The sequence below is a fragment of the Schistocerca nitens genome, chromosome 11 (genome assembly GCF_023898315.1).
Source record: "Schistocerca nitens isolate TAMUIC-IGC-003100 chromosome 11, iqSchNite1.1, whole genome shotgun sequence".
In the NCBI taxonomy this organism is placed as follows: Eukaryota; Metazoa; Arthropoda; class Insecta; order Orthoptera; family Acrididae; genus Schistocerca; species Schistocerca nitens.
Window position 1 is genome coordinate 60,026,517 of NC_064624.1, and position 21,547 is coordinate 60,048,063.

Consider the following 21,547-nt stretch of genomic DNA (forward strand, 5'->3'; position numbering starts at 1 on the left):
CGATTTTCCAGTGGTCAAAACAGACTCCTAAAGAAGCCTTCGCCACTGCCATGGAATCATGGCGTCAGCGTTGTGAAAAATGTGTACGTCTGCAGGGCGATTACGTCGAGAAGTAACGCCAGTTTCATCGATTTCGGGTGAGTAGTTAATTAGAAAAAAAATCGGAGGCCTTAGAACTTGAATGCACCTCGTAGTGTGCCCTTGCAGAGTGTAGTGTATTCGTTTAAGAACTGTTTTCCTTCTTCTATTGCCTTCTGTATATGGAAGTTTTCCTCAATGGTCAGTTTGCTATATAGGCTGTGGCTGGGTTTTAGTAATCTTACGTCTGTTTCTACTGTGGTTGGGTGGTGATTGTTGGCTATAAGGTGGTCAGCAAATGTGCTATTGGAGCTGTTGCTTTTTAAAGATCTGTGATGTTCCGAATATCTTGTTTTGAAGTTCTGCATGTTTGTCCTATGTACACTGACTCGCAAGTGTAGCATGTGAGTTCATATATTCCTGATCTGTTAAATTTATCCATGGGTGTTTCTTGTGTTCTGATCTTTTTCTGTGTTGTGTTCTCCGTCCTGCATCCTATTTGGAGTCCCTGTTTCTTTCATATGTTGCCTGTTCTGTGAACAATCTTGTTATTGTAGGTGAGTACGTGCCATTTCGTTTTGTGTGTGTGTTGTTGATCTGTTGTGTCTTGTGAGTGGTCATTTTCTCATCAACATCGTTTGGTTGCAGATGACAAGCTACCTGTAGTAATTACCACACAAGTGATCCAGAAAATTCACGAAGATCAAACGTAAAGGTATTTAAGAAAGGAAACGATCTGTTGTTTGAACTAAAAATGCACATAATTTTATAATCATTTAACAAAAGTGTTCACATTGCAGAATAAATAAAAACGAAAACCCACTGATGAAGGCACAGTGGTACCGAAACATGTTTGGGTACTGAGGAAAACGGTGTTTTGCATAACTGGTGGACCTCACATCCAACAAACACAACCTTTCGATTGCCAGCTACACTCACTAGTGCTAGACCACCATTGCCGTGCACATTAAAGACTACTTTTCAGACTGTCGCTCTCTCGAGCAATGGTGGCTATTCGTTAGTTAACAATGACATCGCTTTCGCAAATTTAATTCATCATAATTCGAACAAGGGATTAGCGTGCACATACAGATGGATGCGAGCGGGCAACTTCAGTTTGTACATATTGTTGTAGCTATAGAGTGTGGTGAAGCCCTGGTGCTAGGCGGCTGTTCACCTTTCTGCTTTTCCCTCCAGGTACCGCCTGTTCTGTAGCTGACTGGTTCATAGCCAAAATCACTGCTACGAGATGTCACTCCAGACACCAGCTTCATATCCAATAGTTAATGAAATATATGCTACTCACTCATCATTACTTAGTGGTTGTAAAACAAATGCACAAACCTTCCTCGTGAGTCAAGTCTGTCTATTAGTGAATACTATATGAAAATGTCTACGATAGTTGCTGAGATTAGTCATATACAGGGTGGTCCATTGATCGTGACCGGGCCAAATATCTCACGAAATAAGCGTAAAAGAAAGAACGAAACGTGTCTAGCTTTAAGGGGGGAACCAGATGGCGCTATGGTTGGCCCGCCAAATGGTGCTGCCATAGGTCAAACGGATATCAACTGCGTTTTTTTAAATAGGAACACCCATTTTTTATTACATATTCGTGTAGTAGGTAAAGAAATATGAATGTTTTAGTTGGACCACTTTTTTCGCTTTGTGATAGATGGCGCTGTAATAGTCACAAACATATGGCTCACAATTTTAGACGAACAATTGGTAACAGATAGGTTTTTTAAATTAAAATACGGAACGTCGGTACGTTTGAACATTTTATTTCGGTTGTTCCAATGTGATACATGTACCTTTGTGAACTTATCATTTCTGAGAACGCATGGTGTTACAGCGTGATTACCTGTAAAAACCACATTAATGCAATAAATGCTCAAAATGATGTCCGTCAACCTCAAAGCATTTGGCAATACGTGTAACGACATTCCTCTCAACAGCGAGTAGTTTCCCTTCCGTAACCTTCGCACATGCATTGACGATGCGCTGACGCATGCTATCAGGCGTTGTCAGTGGATCACGATAGCAAATATCCTTCAACTTTCCCCACAAATACAAATCCGGGGATGTCAGATCCGGTGAACGCGAGGGCCACGTTATGGTGCTTCGACGACCAATCCACCTGTCATGAAATATGCTATTCAATACCGCTTCAACCGCACGCGAGCTATGTGCCGGACATTCATCATGTAGGAAGTACATCGCCAATCTGTCATGCAGTGAAACATCTTGTAGTAACATCGGTAGAACATTACATAGGAAATCAGCATACATTGCACCATTTAGATTGCCATCGATAAAATGGGGGTCAATTATCCTTCCTTCCATAATGCCGCACCTTACATTAAACCGCAAAAGTCGCTGATGTTCACCTTGTCGCAGCCATCGTGGATTTTCCGTTGCTCAATAGTGCATATTATGCCGGTTTACGTTACCGCTGATGATGAATGACCCTTCGTCGGTAAATAGAACACGTGCAAAAAATCTGTCATCGTCCCGTAATTTCTCTCGTGCCCAGGGGCAGAACTGTACACGACGTTCAAAGCGGTCGCCATGCAATTCCTGGTGCACAGAAATATGGTAGCGGTGCAATCGATGTCGATGTAGCATTCTCAACACCGACGTCTTTGAGATTCCCGATTCTCGCGCAATTTCTCTCCTATTGATGTGCGTATTAGTGGCGACAGCAGCTAAAACACCTACTTGGGCATCATCATTTGTTGATGGCCGTGGTTGACGTTTCACATGTGGCTGAACACCTCCTGTTTCCTTAAATAACGCAACTATCCGGCGAACGATCCGGAAAGTTGGATGATGTCGTCCAGGATACCGAGCAGCATACATAGCACACGTCTGTTGGGCATTTTGATCACAATAGACGTACATCAACACAATATAGCCCTTTTCCGCAATTGCTAAACGGTCCATTTTAACACGGGTAATGTATCACGAAGCGAATACCGTCCGCACTGGCGGAATATTACGTGATACCACGTACTTATACGTTTGTGACTATTACAGCGCCATCTACCACAATGCGAAAAAAGTGGCCCAACTAAAACATTCATATTTCTTTACGTGCTACAGGAATATGTAACAAAAATGGGGGTTCCTATTTAAAAAAACGCAGTTGATATCCGTTTGACGTATGGCAGCGCTATCTAACGGGCCAACCATAGCGCCATCTGGTTTCCCCCTCCAAGCTAGACGAGTTTCGTTCTTTGTAGTTTTTTCGTTTGATGCTTATTTCGTGAGATATTTGGCCCGGTGACGATCAATTGACCACCCTGTATACTCCGCTATCCACCGAACGGTGTGTGGCGGGGGGCACTATTAGCGCCAAAGTGATATTTTCTCCCCCCTCCGCTCTTACACTCGCGGACCGCGCGAGGGAAAAACGACTGTCTGAACGCCTCGGTACGGTCTCTAATTTCCCTCATCTTTGAATGGTGATCATTGCGCAATATGAAAGTTGGTGAGTATAATATATGCTCTATATCCTCGGCAAAGATCGGATTTATATTTAGTGAGCAGCACCTTCCGTTTAGCGCGTCGTCTATCACAAGTGTGTCCCACTTCCAACTTTCTATGAGATTTGTAAAGCTCTCGCGTTGGCTAAATGTACCAGTCACGAATCTTGCCGCTCTTCTTTGGACCTTCTCAATCTCTTGAATCAGACCCAACTGGTAAGGGTCGCATACAGACGAACAATACTGTAAGACTGTAAGACGTATTGTAAGCAATTTTCTTTATAGAAGGACTGCATCGCTTCAGGATTCTACCAATAAGCCGCAATCTAGAGTTCGCCTTACCCTGTAGTTGTGTAATCTGATCGTTCCATTTGAGGTCAAATTCAAATAGTTCAAATGGCTCTAAGCACTATGGGACTTAACATGTGAGGTCATCAGTCCCCTAGTCTTAGAACTACTTAAACCTAACCTATGGATATATCACACATATCCATTCCCGAGGCAAGATTCGAACCTGCGACCGTAGCAGCAGCGCGGTTCCGGACTGAAGCGCCTTGAAAATCTCGGCCACAGCGACCGGCCCATTTGAGATAATTTCATATAGTCTCACCGAGATACTTGACGGATGTTACCACTTCCAAAGACCGGGCATTGATTTTGTACTCGTATATTAATGGGATTTTTACTTTGTTATGCGCAGTAGGTTACACTTACTAATATTGAGAGATAACTGCCAGTCATTACAACACGCATTTATTTTCTGCAAATCCTCATTGATTTGTTCGCAACTTTCCTGCGATACTACTTTGCTGTAGACTACAATATCATCGGCAAACAGTCTAATGCCACTGTCAATACCATCAACCAAATTATGTAAATCGTAAAAAGCAGTGGACCTATTACGCTGCCCTGGGGCACACCTGATGTTACGCTTGTTTCTGCTGAAGTCTCCCCATTCAGGACGACATACTGCTCTCTGTCTGTTAGAAAACTTTCTGTCCAACCGCATATGTCATCGGACAGACCGTAAGCGCGCATTTTTGGAGCAAGCGACAGTGAGGAACTGAATCGAACGCCTTTCGACAGTCGAGGAATATGGCATCAACCTGGGAGCCGGTATCGAGAGCCTGTTGTACATCATGCACAAAGAGAGCCAGCTGTGTCTCGCATGACCGCTGCTTCCTAAAACCGTGCTGGTTTCTGCAGATGAGCTTCTCAGAGTATAGAAAGGTCATTATGTCTGAATACAAAATATGTTCCATGATTCTACAACAAATTGATGTCAGTGAAATTGGCTGGTAATTATGTGCATCCGGTTTTCTACCTTTTTTATAGATTGTTATGACCAGGGCCTTCTTGCAGCCCCGTGGAACTTTCCGCTGTTCCAATGATGGATAAGAATGGTGCTATATTAGTAGGGTAGTCAACATAAAATCTTACAGGGACACCGTGTGGGCCAGATGCCTTCCTGGCGTCAAAGGATCTAAACTGTTTTACAATCCCAGATACGCTATACGCTGTCAGCCATCCTTGCGTTTGTTCGATAATTGAATGGTGCTGCAGTCCTCTACCGTAAACGAGTTTTTGAAAGTTAGGTTTAGAATTTCGGCTTTCTTTTTATCATCATCGGTTGCATTACCCGTACTGTCAGCAAGAGAAGGTATCGTCTGTTACCTGCCGTGTGACAGTATCGTGGTGCCACTTTTCAACAGGACAATGCTTGTCCACACATTGGCACCTGTCTCTGTGGATAACCTCGGTGATGTTAAGGTACTCTTGTGGCCCAGTGCAAGTATGCAGGTTTTCAAGGTCCAGTTACAATAGTAATACGCCATATTGTCTCAGGAGAGGATACACCAGGTTTATGAAGCCCTTCCCAACCGACTCAGTGCACGAATTCATCACAGACGAGGTGCAACGTCTACATCTACATGTACGTCTACGTGGATTCTCTGCAAATCATGTTTTTAAGTGCCTGGCAGAGGGTTAATCGAAAAACATTTACAACAATTCTCTATTATCACCAACTGCGACATGGTCGCGTATACAAACAGTGATCCAATGCTGTCAAATGTTTTTTATTCCAGTCTTTGATCACAATATGAATTCTTTAGACGATGATCGGTTTCAGTCCATAATGACCATCCTCAGATCTATAATATACAAATATATACACCTAGTGAACAGTGTGTCTTTCAACATAATACAGCAATACGTATCACAATACACTGTCATACAACCAGGGAGATCTACAGAAAATACGGTAAGACGTACCTTTTTGCACAATGTCCTAAAGCGATAAGGCCATAATGGCATCGTCAAAACATATAAATATAATCACCATAGCATCGTCACAAAGATCTAAAATATGGGGTAGAACAGGCCACATCGTCCACATAGTGATTATTGCCAACTAGCTACTAAAGTACAGTAGCTACCAGAAATCTGTTTGGCTACATCATCCCTAGATGTCCCTACTGTCGGCTTAGATGTAGGCACCGTTTACGCAAAAAAACATAATCTGATAAAAACACATTATGGTTTTTTTTTTTTTTGGGTGGTGGTGCTGAAGTCTGATCAACTTCGTTGATTTTTACTTCTGTAGGGAATGGAAAGGGTAAAAATTTTCTCTTTATTTACTTATTCTTCTTTCAGCTTTAGTTTGGGCACACAGAAGAGTCCTTTAACTCGCTGCTTTTGGTGTGTGTTTGAAAACGTGTGTAGAAGTGCTAAAGGACTATATGTCCTTAAATCATGGAAAATTACGTAGGGATATCTTACATTATGTAAAATAATACCTCGCGTATTTATACCTAGCCTTACTTGATGATTTATGTCGAGAACAGTAGGCATTTGCCTTGCTTCCATACATTAATCGCTCTAATCCTGTAACTGATTATGTCCTACCTATTCATTTAATGTATAACCAGACTATATAATTTTCTTTATCTGTGGTGTCACCGCCAGACACCACACTTGCTAGGTGGTAGCCTTTAAATCGGCCGCGGCCCGTTAGTATACGTCGGACCGGCGTGTCGCCACTATCAGTGATTGCAGACCGAGCGCCGCCACACGGCAGGTCTAGAGAGACTTCCTAGCACTCGCCCCAGTTGTACAACCGACTTTGCTAGCGATGGTTCACTGACAAAATACGCTCTCATTTGCCGAGACGATAGTTCAGCATAGCCTTCAGCTACGTCATTTGCTACGATCTAGCAAGGCGCCATTATCAGTTACTACTGATATTGATTCATGTACCGTCAGACCGACGTTCACCATTAACGGATTAAAGTTAAGTATTCCACCAGCTACGTCCGTTTCTCTAAATTCTAACTTCCTTGTCCTGTTCCAGACCACACGTCCGCCTGCGTGAGCTAAAACGCGTGCCTTTCGGCTTCCTTCTAGTAACACGGTGTTGGCTCTCCTACCAACCAAAACATTATCAGCTGTTAATATGTTGTTTAAAAAAAAGTTTCCTTCAGTGTTCACCGTCACACTCCATTGTTCACCAGTGCCATCGTCTTCTTCGGTGTTTGTGCGTCGTCTCAACAGTTTGCAGTGTGGTTTTTATCGTCGAGTGTGAACGGCTCCGTGTTTGTCTCTCTGTGTCTCCTGTTTTATCGCCCACCATTTTGTAACTTTTATGTTTTTCTCATGTTTTTGCTGCTTATGTCTTCTTTGGCTGCAGAGCAGCGTAGTGTGCTGCTGCCAGCCTGCCTATTGTATAGGCTTTAAAATGACAATAAAGTAAAAAAAAAAAAAAAAGTTTCCTGTGGGAGATATATCACGTTGTATGTAAAGCCCTCTAGTGGTTCAGTTCTTAAGATCGCTGCATGCCTAAATAACATCCTGGCGGCCGACCCAACAGAGGGCGCTGATCATTGATCTGTCCTTTTTTCAGCTGTCGTATAGACATTTTATCTTTCATAGGCAATTTATAGGTTGCTACAGGCAATGTAATACGTATATTAATTGTTGACGGTAAATTCACCGTAAAGAGGATCGGTCCTATTCTATTCATATATTTCCTTTTAATAATATTATATGGGTAACTGTAGTCGTCTTTTAATGTATCACAATTTAGTTTCTATGATAGTTATCAATTTTAAAAGTTTGCTACATGTATTTTACATAATGTGTTTTTATCAGATTATGTTTTTTTGCGTAAACGGTGACTACATCTAATCCGACAGTAGGGACATCTAGGGATGATGTAGCCAAACAGATTTCTGGTAGCTACTGTACTTTAGTAGCTAGTTGGCAATAATCACTATGTGGACGATGTGGCCTGTTCTACTCCATATTTTAGATCTTTGTGACGATGCTATGGTGATTATATTTATATGTTTTGACGATGCCATTATGGCCTTATCGCTTTAGGACATTGTGCAAAAAGGTAAGTCTTACCGTATTTTCTGTAGATCTCCCTGGTTGTATGACAGTGTATTGTGATACGTATTGCTGTATTATGTTGAAAGACACACTGTTCACTAGGTGCATATATTTGTATATTGTAGATCTGAGGATGGTCTTTATGGACTGAAACCGGTCATCGTCTAAAGAATTCATATTGTGATAAAAGACTGGAGTAAAAAACATTTAATTCTCTATTATTCCACTCTCGAACAGCGCGCGGAAAAAACGGACACCTATATTTTTCCGTGTGAGCTCTGATTTCCCTTATTTTTTATGATAATCGTTTCTCCCTGTGTAGTCGGCGTCAAAAAAATATTTTAGCATTCGCAGAAGTTAGGTCGTGACTGAAATTTCGCGAGAAGATTCCGCCGCAACGAAAAACTCCTTTCTTTCACTGGTGTCCGTCCCAAATCCTGTATCATGTCCGTGAAGCTCTCTCCCCTACTTCGCGATAATACAAAAAGTGCTGCTCTTCTTTGAACTTTCTCGACGTACTCCGTTAATCGTATCTGTTCAGGATCTCAGACGGCTCCAAAAGAGGACGGACAAGCGTAGTGTAGGCAGTCTCTTCAGTAGATTTTCTACGTGTGCTGCCAACAAAACGCAGTCTTTGGTTTGCCTTTCCCACAACTTTTTCTATGAGTTCCTTCCAATTAAAGTTGTTCGTAATTGTAATTCCTAGGTATTTATTCAATTTACAGCCTATACATTAGACTGATTTATCGTGTAACCGAAGTTTAACGGATTCGTTTCACCACTCGTGTGGATGGCCTAACACTCTTCATCATTTAGGGTCAATTGGTAATTCTCGCACCATTCAGGTGTCTGCTCTAAATCGTTTTGCAATTTGTTTTGATATTCTGATGAGTTTACTAGACGATAAACGACAGCATCATCTGAAAACAACCTAAGACGGCTGCTGAGATTGTCTCCTAAATGGTTTATATAGATAAAGCACAGCAGAGAGCCTGTAGCTCTGCCTTGGGGAAAGCCAGATATCACTTCTGTTTTACCCGATGACTTTCCGTCAGTTACTACGAACTGTCATCTTTCTGACAGGAAATCACAAATCCAGTTACATAACTGAGGCGATATCCCATAAGCACGCAATTTCACTACAAGAAGCTTGTGTGGAACACTTTCAAAAGCCTTTTGCAAACTAGAAATACGGAATCAGTTCCAAATCCCTTGTCGATAGCACTCAACACTTGTTCACAAGGTGGTGGCCGAGCGGTTCTAGGCGCTACAGTCTGGAGCCGCGCGACCGCTACGGTCGCAGGTTCAAATCCTGCCACGGGCATGGATGTGTGTCATGTCCTTAGGTTAGTTAGGTTTAAGTAGTTCTAAGTTCTAGGGGACTGATGACCTCTTAAGTTAACTCCCATAGTGCTCAGAGCCATTTGAACCATTTGTTCACAAGAACGACGTTTTCTAAATCCGTGGTGACTGTGTGTCAATACACCGTTCTCTTCGAGGTAATTCATAATATTCGAACCCAATATATGTTCGAAAATCCTTGCTGGATATCGACGTTAATGGTATGGGCCTGTAATTTAGTGGACTAATCCTACTACCTTTCATGAATATTGGTGTGACCTGTGCAACTTTCCAGTCTGTGTGGACGTCGAACTGTTTGTGGGCTCATACAATCACGTTCTTTGTAAACTTGATATTGTAATCACTGAGGTAACATCCCACATGCTGTCAACCTGTGATGTATCATTTTGTTTCGTCCTTCCTTCTGGGCGTTTCATTTTATTATCATGCGGTCTATGTAGCCTGTAAACTGACTCGTTGCATATAATTACGTTAAATATTTACACAACATGGAAATAACCAATAAATTAAGATGTCTAGAGTCATTAACCTCAACCATGAATCTTTGCAATGTGTTGTTGTTGTGGTCTTTAGTCCTGAGACTGGTTTGATGCAGCTCTTCATGCCACTCTATCCTGTGAAAGTTTCTTCATCTCCCAGTACCTACTGCAGACTACATCCTTCTGAATCTGCTTAGTGTATTCATCTCTTGGTCTCCCTCTTCCAGTTTTACCCTCCACGCTGTCCTCCAGTACTAACTTGGTGATCCCTCGGTGTCTCAGAACATGTCCTACCAACCGATCCCTTCTTCTAGTCAAGTTGTGCCACAAGATCCTCTTCTCCCCAATTCTATTCAATACCTCCTCATTAGTTATGTGATCTACCCATCTAATCTTCAGCATTCTTCTGTAAGGCCACATTTCGAAAGCTTCTATTCTCTTCTTGTCTAAACTATTTATCGTCCACGTTTCACTTCCATACGTGGCTACACTCCATACGACTTCCTGACACTTAAATCTATACTCGATGTTAACAAATTTCTCTTCCTCAGAAACGCTTCCCTTGCCATTGCCAGTCTACATTTTATATCCTCTCTACTTCGACCATCATCAGTTATTTTCCTCCCCAAATAGCAAAACTCCTTTACTGCTTTAAGTGTCTCATTTCCTAATCTAATTCCCTTTGCAATGACTCATCTTAAAATTTTGTAGAGTGAACGTCTGTGGTAAAGGATAAATTATTTAAAAGTTATGAATCAGTTGCCGAAAATATGGCCGCGCTTCGTCTTGTGAGCGAACCTCAAACGCTACAGCAGCTGCCAGAGAAAATATGGTTATAGTACAAAAGAAAACTAAGATGACTATGAATCTACGTGTTAACAATTTTGTTGTGTATCCCTATAATAATGCGTCCTTCAATTTTACAGTGTGAATGTCCGGCCCCGGTAGCTGAGTGGTCAGCGTGACGGAATGTCAATCCTAAGGTCCCGGGTTCGATTCCCGGCTGGGTCGGAGATTTTCTCCGCTCAGGGACTGGGTGTTGTGTTGTCCTAATCATCATCATTTCATCCCCATCGACGCGCAGGTCGCCGAAGTGGCGTCAAATCGAAAGACCTGCACCAGGCGAACGGTCTACCCAACGGGAGGCCCTAGCCACACGACATTTCATTTCATTACAGTGTGAATGACCGTACAAGATCACAAATTGCTTGAAAGTGAAAAGTTAGGTCTGAAACTGTGGCTGTGTTTGGTCTTGTGAGTGGTTTGCGATCGGCTTATGTATTTATCAGTGCAGATATGGCTGTAATAGAGCGCAACATCTTATCAGGATGCAGAATTTTATCTTGGACGGAGAGTCATCGATACAAGTAGAGATAACTCCAGGTACGCCGCAGCGAACTGTGTTGGATCGTTGCTGCTCATGTGTGTTACTGACTTGCTGGAAGGCCACAAGAGCGACATCAGACTTTTTACAGATGATGGAGTTATTTATAATAAAGTACCGCCTGAAAAAACCTTCCCAAGTATTCCGTCAGATTTTGATAAGACTTCGAAGTGGCGGACTGCATTAAATGTTCAGAAAAGTAAAAATATATATTTAACAGAATTCAGAGAAGTCGTAGGGTATAGCTAAAACCTTAGTGAGTCACAACTGGAAACAGTCAACTCATACAGAGAACTTTTAGGGATATGAAATGGAATGATTACGAAGGCTGATCTGGTGGAAGACAGCTTCATTGGCACGAAGCTGAGAAACTGCAGTCATTCTACCAAGCAAACTGCTTGCTAATCACATGCGCGTCCCATCTTAGAATGTTGCGCAACTGGGTCACACAAATGCCAGATAGGTCTCAAATGTGGTTCTGAATTGGCAGATGTTTGAAGATAGATGCAAATTATCCCACGAAAGCATACAAAGAAAATTTCAAGAACCAGTAGTAGTTTGAAGACCGACCTCGACTAATTACAGCAGTCATTCTACTCAGACCCCATACACAGTTGAAACATTTCCTAGCATTCTCTGCCATGCAAATCACTGTAATTTGCAAAGTATAAATGTACATGTAAACTCAGTTCTGTATACAGATGTATATCCAGATGTAGGTATAAATGTAGATTTAGATCTAGAAGGACATACAGATGTAGGTGCAGATGTAGTTTTATATACAGGGTGTTCCATTCATCGTGACTGGGCCAAATATCTCACGAAATAAGCGTCAAACAAAGAACGAAACTCGTCTAGCTTGAAGGGGGAAACCAGATGGCGCTATGGTTGGCCCGCTAGATGGCGCAGCCACAGGTCAAACGGATATCAACTATGTTTTTTTAAATAGGAACCCCCATTATTTATTACATATTCGTGTAATACATAAAGAAATATGAATGCTTTAGTTGGACCATTTTTTTCGCTTTGTGATAGATGGCGCTGTAGTAGTCACAAACATATGGCTCACAATTTTAGACGAACATTTGGAAACAGGTAGGTTTTTTAAAATCAAAATGCAGAACGTAGGTACGTTTGAACATTTTATTTCGGTTGTTCCAATGTGATACATGTACCTTTGTGAACTTATCATTTCTGAGAACGCATGCTGTTACAGTGTGATTACCTGTAAATACCACATTAATGCCATAAATGCTCAAAATGATGTCCGTCAACCTCAATGCATTTAGCCGTACGTGTAACGACATTCCTCTCAACAGCGAGTAGTTCGCCTTCCGTAATCTTCGCACATGCATTGACAATGCGCTGACGCATGTTGTCGGGCGTTGTCAGTGGATCACGATAGCAGATATCCTTCAACTTTCCACACAAAAAGAAGTCCGGGGACGTCAGATCCGGTGAACGTGCGGGCCAGGGTATGGGGCTTCAACGACCAATCCACCTGTCATGAAATATGCTATTCCATACCGCACACGAGCTATGTGCCGGACATCCATCATTTTGGAAGTACATCGCCATTCTGTCATGCAGTGAAACATCTTGTAGTAACATCGGTAGAACATTACGTAGGAAATCCGCATACGTTGCACCATTTAGACTGCCATCGATAAAATGAGGCCCAATTATCCTTCCTCCCGTAATGCCGCACCACACATTAACCCGCCAAGGTCGTGGTGTTCCACTTGTCGCAGCCATCGTGGATTTTCCGTTGCCCAATTGTGTATATTATGCCGAATTACGTTACCGCTGTTGGTGAATGGCGCTTCGTCGCTAAATAGAACACGTGCCAAAAATCTGTCATCGTCCCGTAATATCTCTTGTGCCCAGTGACAGAACTGTACACGACGTTCAAAGTCGTCGCCATGCAATTCCTGGTGCATAGAATTATGGTACGGGTGCAATCGATGTTGTGGTAGCATCGTCAACACCGACGTTTTTGAGATTCCCGATTGTCGCGCAATTTGTCTGCTATTAATGTGCGGATTAGCCGCGACAGCAGCCGAAACACCTACATGGGCATCATCATTTGTTGCAGGTCGTGGTTGACGTTTCACACGTGGCTGAACACTTCCTGTTTCCTTAAATAACGCAACTATCCGGCGAACGGTCCGCACACTTGGATGACGTCGTCCAGGATACCGAGCAGCATACATAGCACACGCCCGTTGGGCATTTTGATCACAAGAGCCGTACTTGAAAACGATATCGACCTTTACCTGCAATTGGTAAACGTTCCACTTTAACACGGGTAACATATCACGAAGCAAATATCGTCCGCACTGGCGGAATGTCACGTGATACCACGTACTTATAGTTGAGTCCCATAGTGCTCAGAGCCATTTGAACCACGTACTTATACGTTTGTGACTATTACAGAGCCATCTATCACAAAGCGAAAAAAGTGGTCGAACTAAAAGATTCATATTTCTTTACGTACTAGACGAACATGTAATAAAAGATGGGGTTCCTATTTAAAAAAAAAAACGCAGTTGATATCCGTTTGACCTATAGCAGCGCCATCTAGCGGGCCAACCATAGCGCCATCTGGTTTCCCCCTTCAAGCTAGACGAATTTCGTTCTTTGTAGTTTGTTTGTTTGATGCTTATTTCGTGAAATATTTGGACCGGTCTTTATCAATAGACCGCCCTGTATATGTAGATGGAGGTGTAGGTGTAGATGTACGTACAGATGTTGATTTAAATGTAGATGTAGGTGTGGTTGTGGGTGTAGCTGTACTTGTAGAGGGGCAGATGTAGCTGTAGATACAGATGCAGATACACATACAGATATAGATGTACATGTAGTTGTATAAGGAGCAAGCAAAAAGTTTGCTCTCACAGATCATACAGTACATAATTAGTAAAACAATGACGCAAAAACACCGTGAGTGCTGAGTTAATGATCCCACTGATGTACTAGGTAGCAGATACGTGTTTGGTAAAACGCCATGTCCTGCTTTGTGAAGAAGTCCGTAAATAGCTGCTGCGCACTCTAGTCTGACAGGAATCGTCGAGCCTGAGAGGCCTTTTTCGAGGGACCGAAGGCGTCATAATTATACACGGTGAGATCAGGACTATAGGTTGGCTGCTCGAGTGGTTCCCACTTGAGTTGGCACAATTTCTGTCTCATAACGTTTGTGGCATGGGAGTCCGCCTGCTTAGCTGTGTAGTAATGTTCTTGCCTCCCGTGTAAGCAGATCCGGGTTCCATTCCCGGCCGGATTGGAGATTTTCTCCACTCGTTGACTGGATGTTGTGTTGTCCTCATGATTATTTCATCATCATCACCAGCACGTAAGTCCCCCAGGGTGGCGTCGACTGAAATAAGACTTGCACTCGGCGGCTGAACTCCCCCAGATGGGGCCTCCCGGCCGGCAATAGCTTATTTCATTTCATTGTGACATGGGAACATGCATTATCATGAAGCAGCAGCATCATCATTCCACAATAGCGTATTCTGACAGACATGCTGCCCTATAAACATCCTTCATTCTGTGACACATGTCTACCGGACTTTGTCCAACAGCAGCCAAGAAAAGAATAAATGTATATTGGTCCCGGCTGGATACATTTCGTAATAAAATCGCCAGAGTTCACGTTTCTGCATTTACTGCATGCATGTCAGAAAGACAGGGATGTCGCACTAATACCTCATCTACATGTTATGGTCGTTATTCACCCACACCAGAGTTGCTACAGCAATGCCTTCAAATGGATACTTTTTCATCACCCCTTATACGCACATCAAAAAAAGTTTTGCATCACCTCCATTCCGAGAGTTCTGCAACCTGTACAGAAGATTGGAATAGACATAAACATCATTTCCACCCGTTTTTATTGCTCATGTAAACCACACACTGCATGTTGTAGCACCATACAGTGAGACCTTCAGAGGTAGTGGTCCAAATTGCTGTACGCACCGGTACCTCTAATATCCAGTAGCACATCGTCTTCCATTGATGCTTGCCTGTATTCGTTGTCGCATACTATCCACAAGTTCATCAAACCACTGCTGGTCCAGATTGTCTCACACCTCAACAGCGATTCGGCTAGATGCTTCAGAGTGATTGGTGGGTCACGTTGTCCATAAACAGCCCTTTTCAATCTATCCCAGGCATGTTTGATAGGGTTCATGTCAGGAGAACATGCTGGCCCCTCTAGTCGAGCGGCCATTATGCTCAAGGAAGTCATTCACAAGGTGTGCACAATAGGGGCGCGAATTGTGGTCCGTGAAGACGAATGCCTCGCCTATATGCTGCCTATACGGTTGCACTGTCAGTCGGAGGATGGCATTCACGTATCGTACAGGTGACCACCAGCCATGTACGTCAGCCCCACATAATGCCACACCAAAACATCAGAGAACCTCCCTGTTGCTGCACTCTCTGGACAGTGTGTCCAAGGCATTCAGCCTGACCGGGTTGCCTCCAAACACATCTCCGACGATTGTCTGGTTGAAGGCATATGCGACATTCATTGGTGAAGAGAATGTGATGCCAATCCTGAGCGGTCCATTTGGCATGTTGTTGGGTCCATCTGTACCCTGCTGTATGGTGTCGTGGTTGCAAAGATGGACCTCGCAATGGACGTCGGGAGTGACGTTGCACATCATGCAGCCTATTGCGCTCAGTTTGAGTCGTAACATGACGTCCTGTGGCTGCACGGAAAGCATTATTGAACATGGTGGCGTGGCAGTCAGGTTTCCTCCGAGTCATAATCAAAAATGGCTCTGAGCACTATGCGACTTCTGAGGTCATCAGTCTCCTAGAACTTAGAACTAATTAAACCTAACTAACCTAAGGACATCACACACATCCATGCCCGAGGCAGGATTCGAACCTGCGACCGTAGCGGTCACGCGGTTCCAGACTGAAGCGTCTACAACCGCACGGCCACACCGCGAGCCATAATCCGTAGGTAGCGCTCGTCCACTACAGTAGTAGCGCTTGGGTGGCCTGAGCGAGGCATGTCATCAACAGTTCCTGTCTCTCTGTACCTCTTCAATGGCCGAACAACATCGCTTTGGTTCACTCCGAGACACCTGGACACTTCCCTTGTTGAGAGCCCTTCCTGGCACAAAGAAACAATGCGGACGCAATCGAACCGCACGGATGAACTACAGACAACATGAGCCATGTACCTCCTTCATGATGGAATGATTGGAAATGATCGGCTGTCGGACCCCCTCCGTCTAATACGCGCTGCTCATGCATGGTTGTTTACATCTTTGGGCGGGTTTAGTGACATCTCTGAACAGTCAATGGGACTGTGTCTGTGATACAGTATCTACAGTCATCGTCTATCTTCAGGATTTCTGGGAGCTGGGGTGATGCAGAACTTTTTTGATGTGTGTATATGTAGACTGTTCTAAGCAAAGAAGGGAAAGCAGAAAGGTGGAAGGAGTATATAGAGGGTCTATACAAGGGCGATGTACTTGAGGACAATATTATGGAAATGGAAGAGGATGTAGATGAAGATGAAATGGGAGATATGATACTGCGTGAAGAGTTTGACAGAGCACTGAAAGACCTGAGTCGAATCAAGGCTCCGGGAGTAGACAACATTCCATTGGAACTACTGATGGCCTTGGGAGAGCCAATCCTGACAAAACTCTACCATCTGGTGAGCAAGATGTATGAGACAGGCGAAATACCCTCAGACTTCAAGAAGAATATAATAATTCCAATTCCAAAGAAAGCAGGTGTTGAGAGATGTGAAAATTACCGAAATATTAGTTTAATAAGTCACAGCTGCAAAATAATAACGCGAATTCTTTAGAGACGAATGGAAAAATTGATAGAAGCCGACCTCGGTGAAGATCAGTTTGGATTCCGCAGAAATGTTGGAACTCGTGAGGCAATACTGACCCTACGACTTATCTTAGAAAATAGATTAAGTAAAGGCAAACCTACAATTCTAGCATTTGTAGACTTAGAGAAAGCTTTTGACAATGTTGACTGGAATACTCTCTTTCAAATTCTAAAGGAGGCAGGGGTAAAATACAGGGAGCGAAAGGCTATTTACAATTTGTACAGAAAGCAGATGGCAGTTATAAGAGTCGAGGGGCATGAAAGGGAAGCAGCGGTTGGGAAGAGAGTGAGACTGGATTGTAGCCTCTCCCCGATGTTATTCAATCTGTATATTGAGCAAGCAGTAAAGGAAACAAAAGAAAGATTCGGAGTAGGTATTAAAATCCATGGAGAAGAAATAAAAACTTTGAGGTTCGCTGATGACATTGTAATTCTATCAGAGACTGCAAAGGACTTGGAAGAGCAGCTGAACGGAATGGACAGTGTCTTGAAAGGAGGATATAAGGTGAACATCAACAAAAGCAAAACGAGGATAATGGAATGTAGTCGAATTAAGTCGGGTGATGCTGAGGGAATTAGATTAGGAAATGAGACACTTAAAGTAGTAAAGGAGTTTTGCTATTTGGGGAGCAAAATAACTGATGATGGTCGAAGTAGAGAGGATATAAAATGTAGACTGGCAATGGCAAGGAAAGCGTTTCTGAAGAATATAAATTTGTTAACATCGAGTATAGATTTAAGTGTCAGGAAGTCGTTTCCGAAAGTATTTGTATGGAGTGTAGCCATGTATGGAAGTGAAACGTTGACGATAAATTATTTGGACGAGAAGATAAGCTTTCGAAATGTGGTGCTACAGAAGAATGTTGAAGATTAGATGGGTAGATCACATAACTAATGAGGAGGTCTTGAATAGAATTGGGGAGTTTGTGGGACGACTTGACAAGAAGAAGAGACCAGTTGGTAGGACATGTTCTGAGGCATCAAGGGATCACCAATTGAGCATTGGAGGGCAGAGTGGAGGGTAAAAATCGTAGAGGGAGACCGAGAGATGAATACACTAAGCAGATTCAGAAGGATGTAGGTTGCAGTGAGTACTGGGAGATGAAGAAGCTTGCACAGGATAGAGTAGCATGGAGAGTTGCACCAAACCAGTCTCAGGAGTGAAGACAACAACAACATATGTAGACTGCAGATACATATACAGATGTACAAGACGTACAACCGTAGATGCAGATGTAGATGTAGGAAGTAGAGCAACAGAGTGAGAAATAAGCCTGACAGACCAGACGTGGAAACAGAGAGAACAGGCGAGCACGTTGCGAGTACCTGGATTCCTGCGGCGGGTCCGCGAGCAGGCGGTGGATCTCTATCACCTCACAGGGGCTGTTGAGCACGGCATCCGCCCAGCCCTGCGAGGCCATCACCCGGTGGCTGTGTTCTCGGACGAAGGCGACTGCGGCCTCGGTGAGGCCGGGGCAGGAGTGCCTCACAGCCAGCACGGCTGCGGCCGCGGCGTTGTCCACGTCGAGCTGCGAGACCAGCTGCCGCTCGCACCGGCCCTTCAGGGCAGTCAGGCCGTACTTGTCGGCGGCGGTGAGGAGCTGGGGCGCGACGCCGGCCAGCTGGGGGGCCTCGCCGGTGTAGCAGTAGACGAGCAGCTGCCGCAGCACCGGCCCCTCCACGTCCCGGATGACCACCTTGCCCCTCCGGGCCTCCGCCGTGTCGTGGCGGAACGTGGCGGCGAACACGGGGCTCCTGGCCCCCAGCACGGCCTTGTGCGCCGCCAGCCGGGTCTCGCCTGCCACGAGTGTCACCACAGCGCCTTCCCCGGCATCCAGCAGGGCGCCCAGATCCGCGACCGTCCCCTCCAGACCCTCGTTTACTGCCGACATGACTGGCGGACCTGGAACACGGGCACCACTCGGTCCCGACACGGCGTGGCAAAATGTGCGGGGACAAATGTGTTGCGTGTTGGACTGCACGGGAATGTGAGGCCAGGTATACTCATTGCCAAGATTCCACTCGAACGTACCTGACGACCATTTGGGAAGGTCGCCGTGTGGTGCAGCGAGTGCCTCGGGACTCCTTCACATCTGCACGTGCCGTCCTAGAGCGAGTACTGGATTCGCTGCAATATCTAGATCTACATCTACATGACTACTCTGCAATTCACATTTAAGTGCTTGGCAGAGGGTTCATCGAACCACAATCATACTATCTCTCTACCATTCCTTCCAAACAGCGCGCGGGAAAAACGAACACCTAAACCTTTCTGTTCGAGCTCTGATTTCTCTTATTTTATTTTGATGATCATTCCTACCTATGTAGGTTGGGCTCAACAATATATTTTCGCATTCGGAAGAGAAAGTTGGTGACTGAAATTTCGTAAATAGATCTCGCCGCGACGAAAAACGTCTTTGCTTTAATGACTTCTGTTTTGGTTGGCAGGAGAGCCAACACCGTGTTACTAGAGGAGGCCGAAAGGCACGCGTTTTGGCTCACGCAGGCTGGCGTGAGGTCTGGAACAGGACAAGGAAATTAGAAATAAGAAAAACGGACGTAGCTGGTGGAATACTTAACTTTAATCCGTTAATGAATACCGTCGGTCTTGACGGTACATGAATCAATATCAATAGCAACTGATAGTGGCGCCTTGCTAGGTCGTAGCAAATGTAGCTGAAGGCTATGTTAAATTATCGTCTCGGCAAATGAGAGCGTATTTTGTCAGCGAACCATCGCTAACAAAGTCGGTTGTACAACTGGGGCGAGTGCTAGGAAGTCTCTCTAGACCTGCCGTGTGGCGGCGCTCGGTCTGTAATCACTGATAGGGGCGACACGCGGCTCCGACGTATACTACCGGATTGCGGCCGATTTAAAGGTTACCACCTAGCAAGTATGGTGTTTGGCGGTGACACCACAACTTCCATCCCAACTCGCGTATCATATCTGCCACACTCTCTCCCCTATTACGTGATAATAAAAAACGAGCTGCCCTTTTTTGCACCCTTTCCATGTCCTCCGTCAATCCCACCTGGTAAGGATCCCACACCGCGCAGCAATATTCTAACAGAGGACGAACGAGTATAGTGTAAGCTGTCTCTTTAGTGGACTTGTTCCACCTTCCAAGTGTCCTGCCAATGAAACGCAACCTTTGGCTCGCCTTCCCCACAATTATCTATGTGGTCTTTCCAACTGGTTCGTAATTTTAACACCCAGGTACTTAGTCGAATTGACAGCCTTGAGAATTGTACTATTTATCGAGTACTCGAATTCCAACGGATTTATTTTGGAACTCGTGTGGATCACCTCACACTTTTCGTTATTTAGCGTCAACTGCCACCTGCCACACCGTACAGCAATCTTTTCTAAATCGCTTTGCAACTGATACTGGTCTTCGGATGACCTTACTAGATGGTAAATTACAGCATCATCTGCGAACAACCTAAGAGAACTGCCCAGATTGTCACCCAGGTCATTTATATAGATCAGGAACAGCAGAGGTTCCAGGACGCTTCCCTGGGGAACACCTGATATCACTTCAGTTTTACTCGATGATTTGCCGTTTATTACTACGGACTACGACCTTCCTGACAGGAAATCACGAATCCAGTCGCACAACGATACCCCATAGGCCCGCAGCTCTATTAGAAGTCGCTTGTGAGGAACGGTGTCAAAAGCTTTCCGGAAATCTAGAAATACGGAATCAACTTGAGGTCCCCTGTCGATAGCGGCCATTACTTCGTGCGAATAAAGAGCTAGCTGCGTTACACAAGAACGATATTTTCTGAAACCATGCTGATTACGTACCAATAGATCGTTCCCTTCGAGGTGATTCATAATGTTTGAATACAGTATATGCTCCAAAACCCTACTGCAAACCGACGTCAATGATATATTCTATGTCACATATATTCTGTGTCACCCTGCACCGTTGACCAGAGGCTAGCATGCCGTCGCATTGTGTTCAGAGAATAACTGCGATTTTTGACTACCCTGTACGACCGTTGTCAGTGGGCGTGGCAGTGACTTCTTGAGAGGTCCGGAGCTTCCACCGGTTTGGAGAGGCACAGAGGTGTAACTCTCAGCTTCGTGGTGTGGGGAGTGACGAGTTATGTCTCCAGGCTGCGGTCCGTAGTGAGAAAGAGAACTCTGGCAGCAGAGCGATACGTCTCAGACATCCTGTGTTCACATCCGTTAGCTATCATGTGACAGTATCGTGGTGCCACTTTCAACAGGACAGTGCTCGTCCACACACGGCGTTTGTCTCTATAACCCGTCTCCGTGATGCTGAGGAACACCTGTGGCCAGCAAGTTACCCAAATCTGTCTCCAGTGGAACGTATGTGGGATCAGCCCAGGTCAGCTCTGTCCAAGTGATAGTGCCCGTGGTCTCGAGGACCAGTTACAGTGGTTGTGGGCCGAGTTGCTTCAGGAGGTGGCACAACAGGTTTATTACACTCTTCCCAGCCGAGTCAGTGCCTACATTCTGGACAGAGG

At 44.5% G+C, this 21,547-nt stretch overlaps 1 protein-coding gene across 1 annotated transcript in view; it reads right to left on the minus strand.

Annotated features, from left to right (window-relative positions):
• Window positions 1–21,547, minus strand: part of LOC126213187 (receptor-interacting serine/threonine-protein kinase 4-like) — an 83,915-nt gene that overhangs the window by 41,290 nt on the left and 21,078 nt on the right. The window contains exon 2 of the mRNA XM_049940813.1: window positions 18,378–18,954. Coding sequence (XP_049796770.1) covers window positions 18,378–18,943 — 566 coding nt within the window. The 5' untranslated portion in view covers window positions 18,944–18,954. The remainder of the gene's footprint in view (window positions 1–18,377; window positions 18,955–21,547) is intronic.